The following is a 14,637-nucleotide window of genomic DNA, read 5'->3' on the forward strand; positions in this document are numbered from 1 at the left end:
TTACATAAAAATTATTATAAATCACAATAATTAACAAGTTAAAATAATTTTTTAAAATAGATAAAAGTTCTATTCAACTCTCAAAATTTTATCGGTGCAGTATAAATAATGACAAAATAAAAAATTATCTTAATTAATTGCAACTAAATATTTAAAGTAAATCAATTTTATTATTTTAATTGACTTTTATATGGAAAAATTAATATTTTTATTTATTTATTCATTTTAGTAAATTTAAATTTTAAAACTATTTTTTTATTATATATAAATACTAATATTTAAACTTAACTTTGAGTTTTTAAAGTACAAAATTAATAGATTTTATTTAATAAAATAAATTTCTAATGAATATTTTCTTAAAATTTGTGTTGGGTCAATATGTATCAAGTTAAAAAGAAATAAAGAAAAATATAGAGTAAAATTTTATTATTGTGAAAAATAAATATAATGCAGTATCCAATAATTTTTAATAATAGCAAATTTTGGATATGCAAATATAGCATTCTGTATTTAATTAATATACTATTCCGGTGAATTATCGATGATTACTATTGGATATGATAAAATTATATTAATTTTTATAGTAATAATGTAATCAATCGCTCTTAATTAATTATTATGAGTCATCTAGGTATTAAGAAAATAAATAATATTTAATAAAAAAATAAAATAGACATAAAATGAGAAATTAACTCTTAATGTTTTAAATTAAATTTTCGTCTTTCGAACGATTATTTTACTATATCACTTCTTATTATAAGTCATTTATGTATTAGCAAAATAAGAATAACAAAATGATATGTTAACATAAAATATTTGATTGACTATCAAAATTATATTAGTGCCACATAAAAAGTACTGTAAATAACAATAATTAACAAAAAAAAAATTGACTGATTTTTGCTTTAGCTCTTTCAATCATAATTTTAATGTATAATGATATTTAAAGAGGGTAAAATAGCATAATGAGATTTAAAGAGATAAAATGTATGTAGTAAAGTGTGAGAAGAATAAAACATAAGTAAATTTTATTACTATATTTTAAATAAATAAAAGAAAAGAAGTATAAAGATTATTTGAAAGATTTTTACAAACTAATTTAAATATAAATAAAGTAAATTTAGGTACAAAAAACGTGTATCTATCACAAATTTACTATCAAACACTTTGCACTTTCTTAACATTAGCAAATTTTCTATCAAATATGTGTAGCATCTTTCTCAAGTTTTAACAGCTCCTCTGTATTAATTAACATTTTTCTGTTTTAAAAAATAAAATAAACAAAAGAAAATCTCAACTCTTACTTCTCTATTAAAAAACAACACTCTTTTCCTGTGTTAAAAATGATAATTAAACAAAACAACAGCAAATCTAAAGTGTGTATTCTCTTTATTGGGTAAGTTTACATGATTCTTATTCTTTGTAATATTGAAAATCAATAACCTGCTGGATATTTGATTTGAGCTATTTCATCAGATTTATACCTCTTTTTTCTTTATATTTCTGATCGCAAAATTCAATAAGAAGGTTAAAAAAAGGTTTCAATTGTGATTTCCTCAGCTCAATCATACTAATGAAAATATTCTACTGCTTAAACTTTCTACTCCAAAATAAATCCTAAAACTTAAAAATTGCAATTCACATGTTTTACTGTTGGGCCCGTGCTGACACGGGACTTGCACTTCTAGTACTTACATACAAAACACTAAAAAATAAATAAGAAGCTCACTTCTTTTTCTAGAAAACATTTCCATGCTAATTAAATGTTACATGGGAAGCAAAAGACCAATAAGGTCATTGTAATTAGATCATGAATTAGTTGGTAGGAAGTACATAACCCATGATATACCCATAAACTTGTTGGACCAGATCTTGGTCTTCATAGCGAGAGCCCATTTTGATGACTGGGCTTGATATTCAGAAGCCCATTATGATGATTGGGCTTCATATTTAAGAAGCCCAGCCCACTATTAAAAGTGCCTTACACTGACACGTACTAGAACATTCCTCGCGAAACCGTCAATTTACGCTATTAAACAGTTTCATTTCCATAAATAGATTCCCAATATCCGAAAACCTACATTTTTTCATCCGAATATCCAGAAAAAACAAAGTAAATTTCCTTTTGCTCCGATTAAATCTTCGCTAATTTTGTTTATTGCAGGTAATTATCCTTTAATTTTCGCTGTTTAGGGTTGAATTTGCTTGTATTTACTGGTAAAAAATGTTTTTTTTTTTGGTTTATTTTGATTATCGATGATAGTTTTTATTGTTGGAAATCTAATTTAGGGTTTGATTTGTTGGTAATTTTCTGTATATTGAAGTATCTAATGAAGTGATTTTCAATTTTTTTGAGTTGATCGTGGTGATTAGGTGAATAGGTTTATGCTTGTTAATGATGAATTTAGTATATTTCAATTTTGAGATTATAGAAATGGAGGATTTTGTTGATTAACTGGAATAATTAGCTATATAACTTTGTTTACGTTATGTTATGTTTTACGATCTCCTGTTTTTTTCTCATTGTTTATTTATTGGTAGGGTTGATTGATTAAGATTTTTTACTAGCTAGGAGGAAGTGTAACCACTTTATTTTTCGGAGGAGTTGTGGTTGTTTTTGATATGCGGATCTGATAGGCGGGGTTAGGTACGTTGTATGAAAAGGAGTCGGATAGGCGGGGTTAGGTACGTTGTACGAAAAAGAGAGTATTTTGATATGCACTGTATTGGCGGTTAGCCCTTTCATTTTGTAGTATTTTGGTGGTGGTGTGTGTGTGTGATTGCTTGTTTTGGATTGTTGGGGTTAGGTACATTGTATGAAGAAAGAGTGAATTTTGGTATACGATGTAGTGGCGGTTAGCTCTTTCATTTTGAAGTAACCCGAGTTCGTTGATTAATAATATCTACTAGCAGCGAGGAAGGTGGTGTGTGGGGGGGTGGGGGTGTTCTTGATAGGTGGCGTTAGGTAACTTGTATGAAAAAGAGAGAATTTTGTTATATGTTGTATTGGTAGTTAGCCCTATCATTTTGAAGTAACCCAAATTCGTTTATTGATAACCTCTACTTGCCGTGAGGAAGGCGGTGGGGGTGGTGGTTTATTTTTTAGGTGGGTGGTGGTGGGGTGTGTGTTTGGTGGTTGTGGGGGGGGGTTTGGTTGTTCTTGATAGGCGGGGTTAGTTATGTTGTATGTAAAAGAGAGAATTTTGGTATATGCTGTATTGGAGGTTAGCTCTTCCATTCTCAAGTTTTAACGTTTTCCATATTTGTTTGTTGTTAGCATATGCTGTATTGGCGGTTTGCACTTTCATTCTCAAGTTTAATGTTTTATGTATTTGTTTGTTAGCATTTTCCTAGAAGATTAATCGAAGGTAGTAATTTTTTCCCTAGATACTGTGATGTATGATATTTTCTTGATTTGTGAGACCAACTAGGGAGTTGACAAAGAGTTGAATTATGGAGAAGTACTTGAGTAAGTAACAGTTCACCATAAAGGTTTTTCCTCATAGCTTTTATTACACTTTAGTATTTTGTGATTTACTTGATTGGTTAATATGACTTTAACTATTTACCAACAGTTGTTTATGACCCATCAGTACACATCCTTATTTTCCACCTTTACAAATATATGTGGTCTTGAATATTTCTTTTTCCAATAAGTAGGTTGATAGTATCCATGATGGCACATGGCATCTCATGTTGAGCCCCGTTGCATGCTTAAATTGGGCTGAGAAACATGCATGTTAGATGTTTGTTTTGGAGCAAAAGAAGTGTCACCTCTTTCTTTGTTTCGTTAGGTAGGTTTGGGAAGAAGTGTAACATTAATTTTACCTGTTTTTCCTGTCAAAGTCTATTCTTTTTAGGAATTTTTTATATGCTTTCCTAGGTTAGAACTTTAAAGTTTCCTAGTTAGGTTTTACTACGTATTATTTTCATAAAAGTAAGATTAGAATCTCATCTTGTTTGGTAGATGGGTGCACAATTTTCTTCTATGCAGGGGTGTGTTTTTTATTTTTTGCATAACAACATTAGTATCAATTTATTGAGTGTTTTTTTCTTTGCACCTTTGTGTATTGACCACTTGGGATTTATCTTATAATTTTACTAGAATGCTTCTTTAAGATGTATTATTAATTCTATGCTTGATATCTATGGTTCTTGCTCGGTTAATCGAAGAAGGTAATTAGTTTCATTTATTATTGTCTTCAATTGTTTAATTAGGGGTCTAGACTACTTTCATTTAAGTTCTTGAACTGGATATGCTATTAAACATACTTAGTTGTAATCTGCTAATTAGGTCTATTATAATGATTTAGGATTCTTAGTGATTACTTTGAAATTTTGGAATTTATTTCTCAAATTTAGCCACACTTATTTTTCTCAAGGATTGGTGTAGAAAGTTAGTAGTTAATAGGAAGTCGGTTATTGAGCACCTTATTTTCTCCCTCCTCCTTATTAGTACTAATATTGTTGTTCTATTATTACCTTACTCTTTCAAAATTAGATTCATTATTGTTTCTTTTACTGTGGCAATCTTTTCTTTTGTGGTTGTCCATATTTTTCTTTTCTTCGATAGTTTCATTATTGTTTTCATATTCTTTTCTCTTTTATATTTTTCATCCTTATTTTGAAAAACGCTCTTTTTGGCCGAGGGTCCATCGAAAATAACCTCTCTACCGCCACGAAGGTAGTGGTAAGGTCTGCGCACACCCCACCTTCCCAAACCCCACTTGTGGGACCGCACTGGGTTTGCTCTTGTTGTGTATACGTAATGTAAGTTAAGTTCCCGATGGGATGTCTATCTTCTGGGGAAGTGAGAGTGAACGGTAGTGTTGTGCTAAATGCAAACTTCTCAGATCTAGGTTTTATTTTTTAATCTTTTAGAAGACTGTTAAATTGATCAGAAGTAGCTCAAAATTGAAATAGGAATTTGGAGCAATATGGAAACTATGTACAGTTAGATCAATCCATCCACAGGATGAATTTCATTAGAACAATGTGTTAAAACAAATGTACAATCTTATAAGATCGGATAAGATTCGAGGATAATGGAGATTACAATCAGATGCGGGCGAAATTAACACTTAAAAAGGATAAGTTGAGAGAAAACCTCTTCTACCATTAAATGAGATCAAAAGTACCAAAAGGTCAAGGTAAACGTAGAATCTCTAGCAATCAATATAAAATTTAGCGGAAGTAGAATATGATGGAATCAAAGGATTCATATAAACAATATCGACTAGTTGAATTTAGGGATTAGTTTTCATTGCACTTAGTATCACATCCAAAGGACGAGTCTTAAATTTAGAGAATTTCTTGTTTGTGAGAAATCCAATTTGTCTAACAAGAGAAAACTACTCAGCAGTACTGGTATCAACTAAGACTGAATATAGCAGAATGTATAGTGTTGACCACAATTGTGAGATTAAGGCACTGGCTAATTGTTGATTGACTAATTGGTGGGGTTGTCTGTCGTGCTAGCTTGTGTAGTAGTATCTATACTTCTAAGAAAGGATCAACACCTTATAATGTGTTCTGTTCACACCAGTTGACTCTCCGACTTTAGCCAAATGTTTAATATCTTTTGGTTTGAAAAGAAGGGAAATCAGTTGGAAGATTGTATCCACTTGGATTTTATAGTCTACTATTGTTGTGATAGAACTGAAACACTATTTTAAAGATTTGCATGCATAGTGCAATATATAGAATGCAGTTTATATGCAAATAGGTGTGCTTATATTTAGCAGCATTCACTCTGTTACAAAAGTCAAAAAGTTGACTTACGTTTGAGCTTCAATGTACAAAGTAGCAAGGGACAGATGACATCACTATATGGAGGGGAAGACTTGTATAGCTTTCACTTTCTTAGTGTTTCATAGTGGATTACAGAATAACTTTGTTGCTTCTTTACAGTCTAAATGTTTGCTCGAGTTGTTTGGGCTTTAGGTCATATCACCTTGTTTGTTTCCATCACTGTGCATGAAGATATTGTTGTTTATAGTACATTTTACTGAGTGAAACGACCTTTTGGTAAATTTTCAGGCCAAAAGTTGAAAATGCAGGGAGGCAGAGACCCTTTTTCCAATTTTGGTAATTCTTTTGGTAGTTTCGGTGGTTTTGGCGGATTTGGAGATCAGAGGCGTTTATTATCTGGTTTTTTTGGAGGCAGAGACCCATTTGATGATCCTTTCTTCACAAACCCATTTGGAGGCATCTTTGGGTCGACCCCTTCTGGTCCTAGGGGAGGCCCGGTCATGGACTCGCACATGTCTGGATTTCTAGAACAACAACCTTCTTTCCCTTTCCAACAGCCTTCTGCACTCTCCCAACAACCTTCTGCTCCCTTCCAGCAGCCTAGGTCTAGGGGCCTTGTTATTGAGGAGTTGGACTCTGATGATGAGAAAGAGGAAAATGATGTTCCAAAAGAGAGGAAACAGAACACGAGAAAGCATGTTAGGCCAAGAACTGATCCTTTTGTTGAATATCCAGATGATGAAGCAGGAGGTGAGCACAGTTCTGTTACAATTAATTAATTGTGTGTCAATGTGTGTATGATTTAATTTCATTTCCAGGGTTGTAAGGTCTTTGGCTTGTATAGATATTGATTGATGAATGATATATTGCTTTTGCAGAGAGGAAGAGTAAGCAGATGGTGTTCCAGAATGATTTCCAGAGAGCAAATAATGAACGGCAGCCTCAAGTTCGTAGCTTTAGCTTTCAGAGTTCTACTGTCTCTTATGGTGGTGCAAATGGCAACTATTACACTTCTTCCAAAACCAGGAGGACTGGAAGTGATGGAGTAAGTGATTCTAAAGAACTTATAGGACTATAGAACTAGGGTTTCCTATGGCCTTGCCATATCTTTCATTGTTTGTTTGGATTTGCAGCTGACGTTTGAGGAAAGTAAAGAAGCTAATTCAGCTACTGGGAAAGCAAATCACAGGGTTTCAAGGGGAATACATAATAAGGTATGTTTCCCTGACAGTAAAGATAGAATTACCTATTTTTTTGATTTCACAAGACCTTTCTTCTTTTTTGTGCTTAAATAACTTGGTTGGAAGTTTGTTAATGCAGGGTCATTCTTTGTTGCGTAAACTTGATTCAGACGGTAGGGTGGACACCATGCAGACGTTGCACAACCTTGAGGAAAGTAAGTAATTGCTAAAAGGTCCCCATTCCTTGGTTCCTGTGAACTGCTTCTGAATGAAATGTGTCTTTTGGTAGATGAACTTGATGGATTTGAAGAAACCTGGAAAGGAAAAGCTAGAAATCAGCTACCTGGCCTCTATGGAGGGTTTAATTTACAAGGTGATACTGGTAAGTATACTCGGACAAATATATCAATTCTGTCTTGTACCATCCCATTTGTGTAAAATTCCTTTAATATGAAGTTCTGTAGGTTGATGTTATGTTCCCCCTATTTTTCCATGGAGATAATTGAATATCATCTACTAGTTGAGACTTGAGACTGATAATTGAATTTTCAACCAACAAGTTCTCCTTTTTCTTTATTCACAATTAGGTGGAATTGAATGATATAGTGAGTATTTTTAGCTAACAATAAAATTAAAATTAAAATTAGCGTGTGATATTTTTGGTTTTGGATCACGAGTGTCCTTTTCTTTTCCATAAAGGTAATTGAATATCAAACCAAGCTCTCCTTTTTCTTTTATTCACATTGTGTGGTATATCTGGGTTTCGATAACGGGAGTCCTTTTCTTTTCGATAAAAGATAATTGTATATCTCGTGGAAATGGACATGGTATATTCAAACCTGTTACTGCCAGATGGTGGAATTTCTTTATGATGTGTTGTATTAGTCTTCCGCACATTTGAATGCTCCTTTATCTTTGTTCTAGGGTCTGGGAGCAGTGTCCAGAATGGTGCAAATAGGGGTGGATGGGCACTTCCTTCGACTGAGAAAGCGCACCATTCAGGGAACCTTGGACCAGGGGTAGGGAATGCAGCTGGCCCTTCCCATGTAATGCATTCACAACGGCCAAAAACAGTTGCTGGCAATGTTATGGGTTCTTCAAAGGCCACTACTGCTAGTAATATGGATAAAGCGAAGAAACGTTGAAGCATTTGCTGCAAAATTTTTGACGCTGCTTCCCAATATATGTAGTTATATATAGCTACTCTAGTGATACATAGCTGCTCTATGCACTCTATCCTTCCTACATGCTACCACCGAATAATTCTGCTGGCAATGTAGTGGCAAATTTGTCTAGCTGTTGTAATGTGTTACCGCCTTGACTGGTGGTATGAGAGAGATTGGTCAGGGATCTTGAACGTAATCACTTAATATTAGTAGCTTATAGTCTTGGTTGATGCCCAGGTGTATACATTTTGCTGCTTAATAGAGCAGGTTATTCTGCTTCTTGCACGTTTGGTTACAGAATTGGGCGGCATCCATTACCTCCATCAACGACGCGGGTTAGCGGACACAGCCCCGGGCAGGCACAATAAGAGGCAAAATCGCTCCTCACCTCAAATTGTGATATGCGTCAGTTTGGGTATCATTCTTCTTACGATCCTTCAGAGAATGGAAGAATGGTGTAAAACAAATTTTTTCATGTGCAATTTCGGTAGCCAAAGAGTACAGTAATTCGATAAAAATAACTGAAAAATTCATTTTTTTTTAAAAAGTATTTTGCTTTGAAAGGGGTTTTGGCTTCTTTATATGATTTTGAGTAATTCTCATCTGCTAATTTAACTTGAATCAACTTTTAAGGTCAAATTACGTTCAAGGACAAGGCCAGTTAAACTTCTTCTGTCAATACCTTGTTATTTTTAAATTGAAAAATCCTTTTTCATACTCCTCCATTTACCTATTTCTCTTTTTAGTTCATTTAACAAATAATGATTTCTTTTTTTTTTTTTACAATACTTTAATTTCAACTTTTCACATGGTATGTTTAGGGCTAGAAGATTAAAGGTCATTTTGATACATTTGATATAATTTTAATTTAAGATTATAAAATTTTAATTTTATTTTTATTTTTTTAAATTTTATGTAGGTCATTTTTTTTTAAACGGAGGGAGTATTATATATTTCCGGATGAAAAGCGTCTTCATGGTCCTCTCCAAGTAGCTTGATGTCTTTTAACAAGATTGGATAATAAAACAAAATGAAAGTGAATGTTTTGCTCCAAAATGGGCCACAAAAAATAAATTTATTGGCAAATAACATGCACAATTGCATGATTTGCCTTTCGAATGACTGGTCTTTATGCCTAGCATGACATAAAGTTGTGCAAGGGTATGAGACATAATCTGTAGACAAAAAAAGAAAAGAAACAGCTCAGTGCATTACCTTTCTATGCGTGAGATGCGAGGGTCGGACATTAAAAATTTATTATATACAATTCTATTCTGTATATTATCTATAATTTTATAACATCTTAGTAACAACTTCATCAATTATGTTAGAATTATCCTATAAATATATAAACCTATATTAAGTTACATTAATTAAGTGGTAGAAGTGCAAATGATCCACTAATATGATTAGATAGTGGCCTAGAAAATAACCATAATTGGGGCCAGGCTTCAATTTCCACTCCCAAAAAAATGGCATCACTCAGAACAACCACAAGCTTTCTCGTCCGGGGTATTTTCCGTCCGTCAATGCACTTGCCAACTGTTATTCGCTTCATCCATATCTCACCACCACCATTTCCGTCAGCGCGCGTCGTGCTAACTCATCGGAATTTATCACGGCGTCTCTCTATTACTCCGGTAAGGTGTGCGGCGGCGTCCGACGGCGGCGCTGAAGACGGAAAGAAGTCTCCGGCGAGAATTGCTCAGGTTCAACAGCTGTTATATGAAGCTAAGGAGCGAGCTCAAGCTGCGGGGAATGATCCTATTCCTAAGATTACTATTGGTATTTTCAATTCCCTCTGTTTCAATCTCACAGTTCACTGAAAATGCCTGGAATTTGTACTATGAGGTTTCCTTTTTTAAAAAAAGTTAAGAGTTCAATTTGTTGGAAGACTTAAACTTGTAAAATTTACTTCTTCTTTTTTTTTTCCAACTTTTAGCGTTTGTTTTTCTCTCTCAGAGGATGAAGGCTCCATTATATAATGAAGTAGCTGTAGTAGAAGGGCATTTATATTGTAAAATTTACATTTTTTTGTACAACTTTTAGCGTTTGTTTTTGTCTCTCAGAGGATGAAGGTCCATTATGTGAATGAACTAACTGTAGTATAAGGGCATAATGCATAAACAGACAGTCAAACTTCGCCTCAGCTGGCTCGTAAGCGCTCTTCAACTTTGAGAGTGCACATCCAGACTCCTTAACTTGGTCTTTATGGGCAACTAAACACACGATGCTGAAGTGGCACATAAATTTTGGAGGTGCCTACGTGATAAATTTTGGAGGTGCCTACGTGATTGAGTTGGAGTGTGTGGAGATGAGTTGAGGTGCCTAGATGTGCATACTCAAAGTCGAATTTGTTCTTGAATATTTCATTGAGAGGTAAGGAGCTTACATGCCAGTTGAGGTCAAGTTTGAGTGTCTGCTTATGTTTTGTGCCTAGTACAAGTGGAACATATTTGGCTCTTAAAATTAGTTGATGACTTCGTGTATTATCTCACTTTGAGATTGGCCCCAGTGGCCTATATAACTTGGTTGGGATGGAGCCATTGTTGAGCAATTGATATCCTTTCACTTCCATTTCCGTGTCGGTACTTGATAATATTATAGGGTTATGCAAATGTTATGTTTTTCTTTTTTTTTTACTTACTGATTGTATATGAGATGGTGTTCTTGAAATCAAATGTGTATAAGGGGGCTTTTGGCCATGAAGATTGTTAGTATTTGAAAAAAGTAGATTTTTTTTTCAAACTGAAGATTGATATTTGGAAATTGGAGCTGTTTATGAAGTTTTTTGAGTATTTTGGAGTGAAAACAACTTTTTGGTGTTTTTCAAATTTCTGAAAACTGAAGTAGAATTCTGAAATTCTATGCCCAAACGACCCCTATGTATACCAACTTACAAGTGATGTCGACATGGCTAGCCATAGTGGTGTTAAATTGGAAGTTGGATTATAAGATAAGGTGATCAGCATCATCCTATGAGTTTTGTGTCATGCTGAGAGGGTTACTTCTTCAGTGGCTCTTTTTTTGTTTTGTGTTATGGTCCGTAGTCTTTGTTTACTTGGTCTAGAAATTATTTGTGGTTTTCAGTAGAATGACTTTGAGGAATTTGTATGTGAAGCATAGAGCAGTAGGTTAGTACAGAGTAGCCACAAATGTTAAAATACACGGCTGTTCCGAACAAGAAAAAAAGGGAATGCTAGAATATGACTATAAGCCTAAGACTTGGTGAGTAGAGTTGCCATATACCGAACTAGTAGAAAAAAATAAGTACCCGGTGGCTAAGTTACTCGGACTCGGGTGCGGGTGTCTGATATGGGTACGGATCTAGAGGTCGGATCCTTCACGGTCTCAATTTAAAGATTCAGGGATATGGATCTAGGGATGGATACAGGTGCGGGGATTCGGTCAAAAATAATTTAAATATCTAAAAATAGAGTTATAAAACATAAATTATGTGATAATATGAAAAAATTGAGGAGAAAATATTGTTTAAGAAGAAAATCTTGGAAGGAGATAAAAAGAAAAGCAATAACATAGAAATTTCTATATACAAGGTATTCCATTTTCTTCAATGTCACCTTAGCTTTTGTTTTGATTACAAAATTTCTTAAATTTGTCCGAACTTTTCCGGTCGATTTTGGTCGAAGTACCCAAAATCGGTTGACCAGAACAGGTACAGATCCCACACCCACACCCACACCCACACCCACACCCACACCCATGTCGTGTTGACACGGGTGCGGCACCGAAAGTGAAGAGTACGAGTAACTTAACCCGGTGGAATAGTTGAGGTGCGCTCAAACTAGTCCAAGCACCACCTTCATTGTTTTGAAAAAAGAATGCGTATTGGATAATATCAATGTCAAAGACAATGGAGATACTAATCAAATTTGCACCACCGCTAGAGTAAGATTAAAGAGACTACTGCCAAGTTAAACCTATTCTGGATCTCCTTTTTAACTTCTTAGGACAGAAAGTAGTTGTAATGTTGTATCAGCTACAGTATAAAATTGCTTGATATGGCTCTTCTGCTCATTGAAAGCCGAAAACAACCACTTGGACTATCTGGTATTCATCAAAAGCTTTCTTTTCATGCATATTCAAAAAGCAAGACCAAGTTTCTTATACTTACGTATAAAAGATCTCCTTAACTTACTCTTCTAAGAGAAGGAAAGAAAGGGGGTGGGGGGTGGGCGTCGAAAAATGAGCACGGGCAATCTCCTACTCATTTCATACGTAAACGTTTTGTTTCTGATTATTATTCAGCTTAACTTGATCAGGATGTCCTGTATTTGTTGAAATCTGTGAACAAATTGGAAAAACTAATATCTTTTTGGTGGTGCTCTTCTTTGCTCTATTTTTTGGGTCCAGATCATGTTACAGTTAGCTTTGCAAGAAGTGGAGGTCCTGGAGGTCAAAATGTCAATAAAGGTCTGGTGCAGTTTCAGAAGATAATATTTCCTTCTAAGTTTTCATTTCCTTTTTTTATTCAAGAAGCTTGTATCTTTACAGTAAATACCAAGGTGGATATGCGGTTCAATGTTAAAAATGCTTATTGGTTAAGCGACAGAGTCAGAGAGAAGATTTTGCAAATGGTGAGCTAACATCTGTATTTTGCTGTTTATGCTTTCTCTATAAATATAAGTTTGTGGTCTTGATCAGGTAGTATTGCAGTTTTCATTTCGTCTAACTAGCTATTTTTGTAAATTGGTACTAGAATGTTAAAAGTTTGTTTCTTGGTTCTTCCTACTTTACATCATTTGCAAGAAGGGTTTCTGATATATATAGAGAGAGAAAGAGAGAGAGAGAAAGAGAGAGAGAGGCAGCAAGTCTGCTTTTTGCTCATTCACCATCATGAAAGCTCATGGTGTATAAAGTAAATAACTCATCCATCATGATTTCATGATGGTTTCAAGGGATACTTTGCCACCATCACTTTTGGGAAAATATAGTTTCAATAGGCTATGGACTGCTGGCAAGACTTCTTTACCAGATGATGATAACTTTCCTGCATGCTGCTAGATCCACTAATATGTGATGGAAGTATCCTGATTAATGATGCTTGTTGTACACGTTCGCATATCTGATTAATGGACTTGCTCTATTGCTAACCACTATTTGCCGTTCGTTATCATTTACTAAAGCAGACCTTTTGGTGACACTTCTTTGGTGTTCCATTAGGAAATCTATCTAGTGAAAAGGCCATTATGCTGTTGTTGTGTGTAATTTATTGCTATTTACATATACTTATTATGATCTTAGCAAGCCACCTAACACTTCAGCTAAGTTCTTTAATATCCTAAACAGGAAAAGAATCGGATAAATAGGGATGGAGAGCTTGTGATCTCTTCAACAAAGACAAGAACTCAGAAGTTAGCCTCTTCCCTCTATACTTTTCTGTTTGCTTAGTCAACGTCGCAGACCTGATTGTGTGCTGCGATTCATTTCAGGGGTAACATCGAAGATGCTTTGAGTAAATTACAGGTACTCATTAAGGAACATTCGTTATATGACTCTCCGTCTTTGAGTGTCAGATGATGTTTCAGTGAGTAGATTTGTTCCAACAATATACAAGTGTATTATGAATAGCTCATTAATCTCCGTTTCACAGGCTATAATTGATGTTGCTTCTTATGTACCACCACCTCCATCTGAAGAGCAAGTGAAAAGAATAAATAAGTTGTAAGCGTTCTCTAACCAATTGCCGATATTATGCACTCTTCACATACCAATTCATTGTATTTCATGCAAACTTATACTTCTCTGGAATGACCAATCTCCTTTTCCCATGCAAAAGGGCTGCTATTGGGGAGCGCAAACGGCTTGACAACAAGAAGGCTCAGTCACAAAAGAAGGCTATGCGAAGAAGCAGAGATAGTTATGACTGATTCCATGAACTCGAGATGTCCAACACAGGCAGTTTGATACCAAATTCTCCTAGCATTTTGATCATTTCCTTTGTCCTACATTGAACGATACGAAAATGTTTCGAGGAATTAGTACAGAATGCCATGTCCTTCAGATGAGAGTTTCTTGATAAGTTGATATAACTTATATAGCAGATTAGCTAAAAGAATCTAGACACAGGATTTACTGAGAGGAAAGGATGGTGCACTTCCTTTTTCTTTATGAAGATGTTGATATTGGATAGGGTAAGTGTAGGTTTTGGGTGAATATGCTTCTGTAGTTACAAAAAAAGGATAATGCACCCACCTTTTTTTATGTGTCGAGGTCTCGTTTGTGGTGTTGTATTTGCGCGGCCTATTGTTTCTTATACTTTTATTACGTCTTTTTTTACATATTTGTTGTCTTGAACTAGTCTGTCAAAAACTTCTTCTCTACCCCACCTTGAGGTAAAGGTACGACTATGTACACTCTACCCTACTCATTCCCCATTTTGGTGGGAGTTAGAGGTGTCAAATGGGCCGGGTTGGGCCAATCTGGAATCGGCCCTTCCATTTTAACCGGGTTGCGGGCCAGCTAAGGGCTGGGTTTGACGTTGGCCGGGTCAAACAGTAAAAAAATTAAAATCCATC

The 14,637-nt window shown here is 34.7% G+C and overlaps 2 protein-coding genes across 3 annotated transcripts; both read left to right on the forward strand.

Moving 5' to 3' along the window:
• Positions 1 to 2,004: 2,004 nt before the first annotated feature.
• LOC107866519 lies at positions 2,005 to 8,328 on the forward strand. Of its 2 annotated transcripts, XM_016712561.2 has the most exons (8): positions 2,005 to 2,164; positions 3,661 to 3,794; positions 6,040 to 6,501; positions 6,630 to 6,796; positions 6,885 to 6,965; positions 7,072 to 7,147; positions 7,222 to 7,314; positions 7,857 to 8,328. In XM_016712561.2, exons 2-8 carry the CDS (start codon positions 3,734 to 3,736, stop codon positions 8,075 to 8,077), a joined length of 1,161 nt encoding a protein of 386 aa, XP_016568047.2. In that variant the 5' UTR covers positions 2,005 to 2,164; positions 3,661 to 3,733; the 3' UTR covers positions 8,078 to 8,328. The 2 variants fall into 2 exon arrangements, with proteins under 2 accessions (XP_016568047.2, XP_016568052.2); XM_016712566.2 differs by lacking the exon at positions 3,661 to 3,794.
• An 886-nt stretch (positions 8,329 to 9,214) lies between these two features.
• LOC107866509 (peptidyl-tRNA hydrolase ICT1, mitochondrial) lies at positions 9,215 to 14,323 on the forward strand. Its single transcript, XM_016712549.2, has 7 exons — positions 9,215 to 9,883; positions 12,473 to 12,532; positions 12,614 to 12,696; positions 13,409 to 13,473; positions 13,552 to 13,585; positions 13,713 to 13,783; positions 13,899 to 14,323. Exons 1-7 carry the CDS (start codon positions 9,571 to 9,573, stop codon positions 13,987 to 13,989), a joined length of 717 nt encoding a protein of 238 aa, XP_016568035.2. The 5' UTR covers positions 9,215 to 9,570; the 3' UTR covers positions 13,990 to 14,323.
• The last annotated feature ends 314 nt before the right edge of the window (positions 14,324 to 14,637 follow it).

The sequence above is a fragment of the Capsicum annuum genome, chromosome 1 (genome assembly GCF_002878395.1).
Source record: "Capsicum annuum cultivar UCD-10X-F1 chromosome 1, UCD10Xv1.1, whole genome shotgun sequence".
NCBI classification, from domain to species: Eukaryota; Viridiplantae; Streptophyta; class Magnoliopsida; order Solanales; family Solanaceae; genus Capsicum; species Capsicum annuum.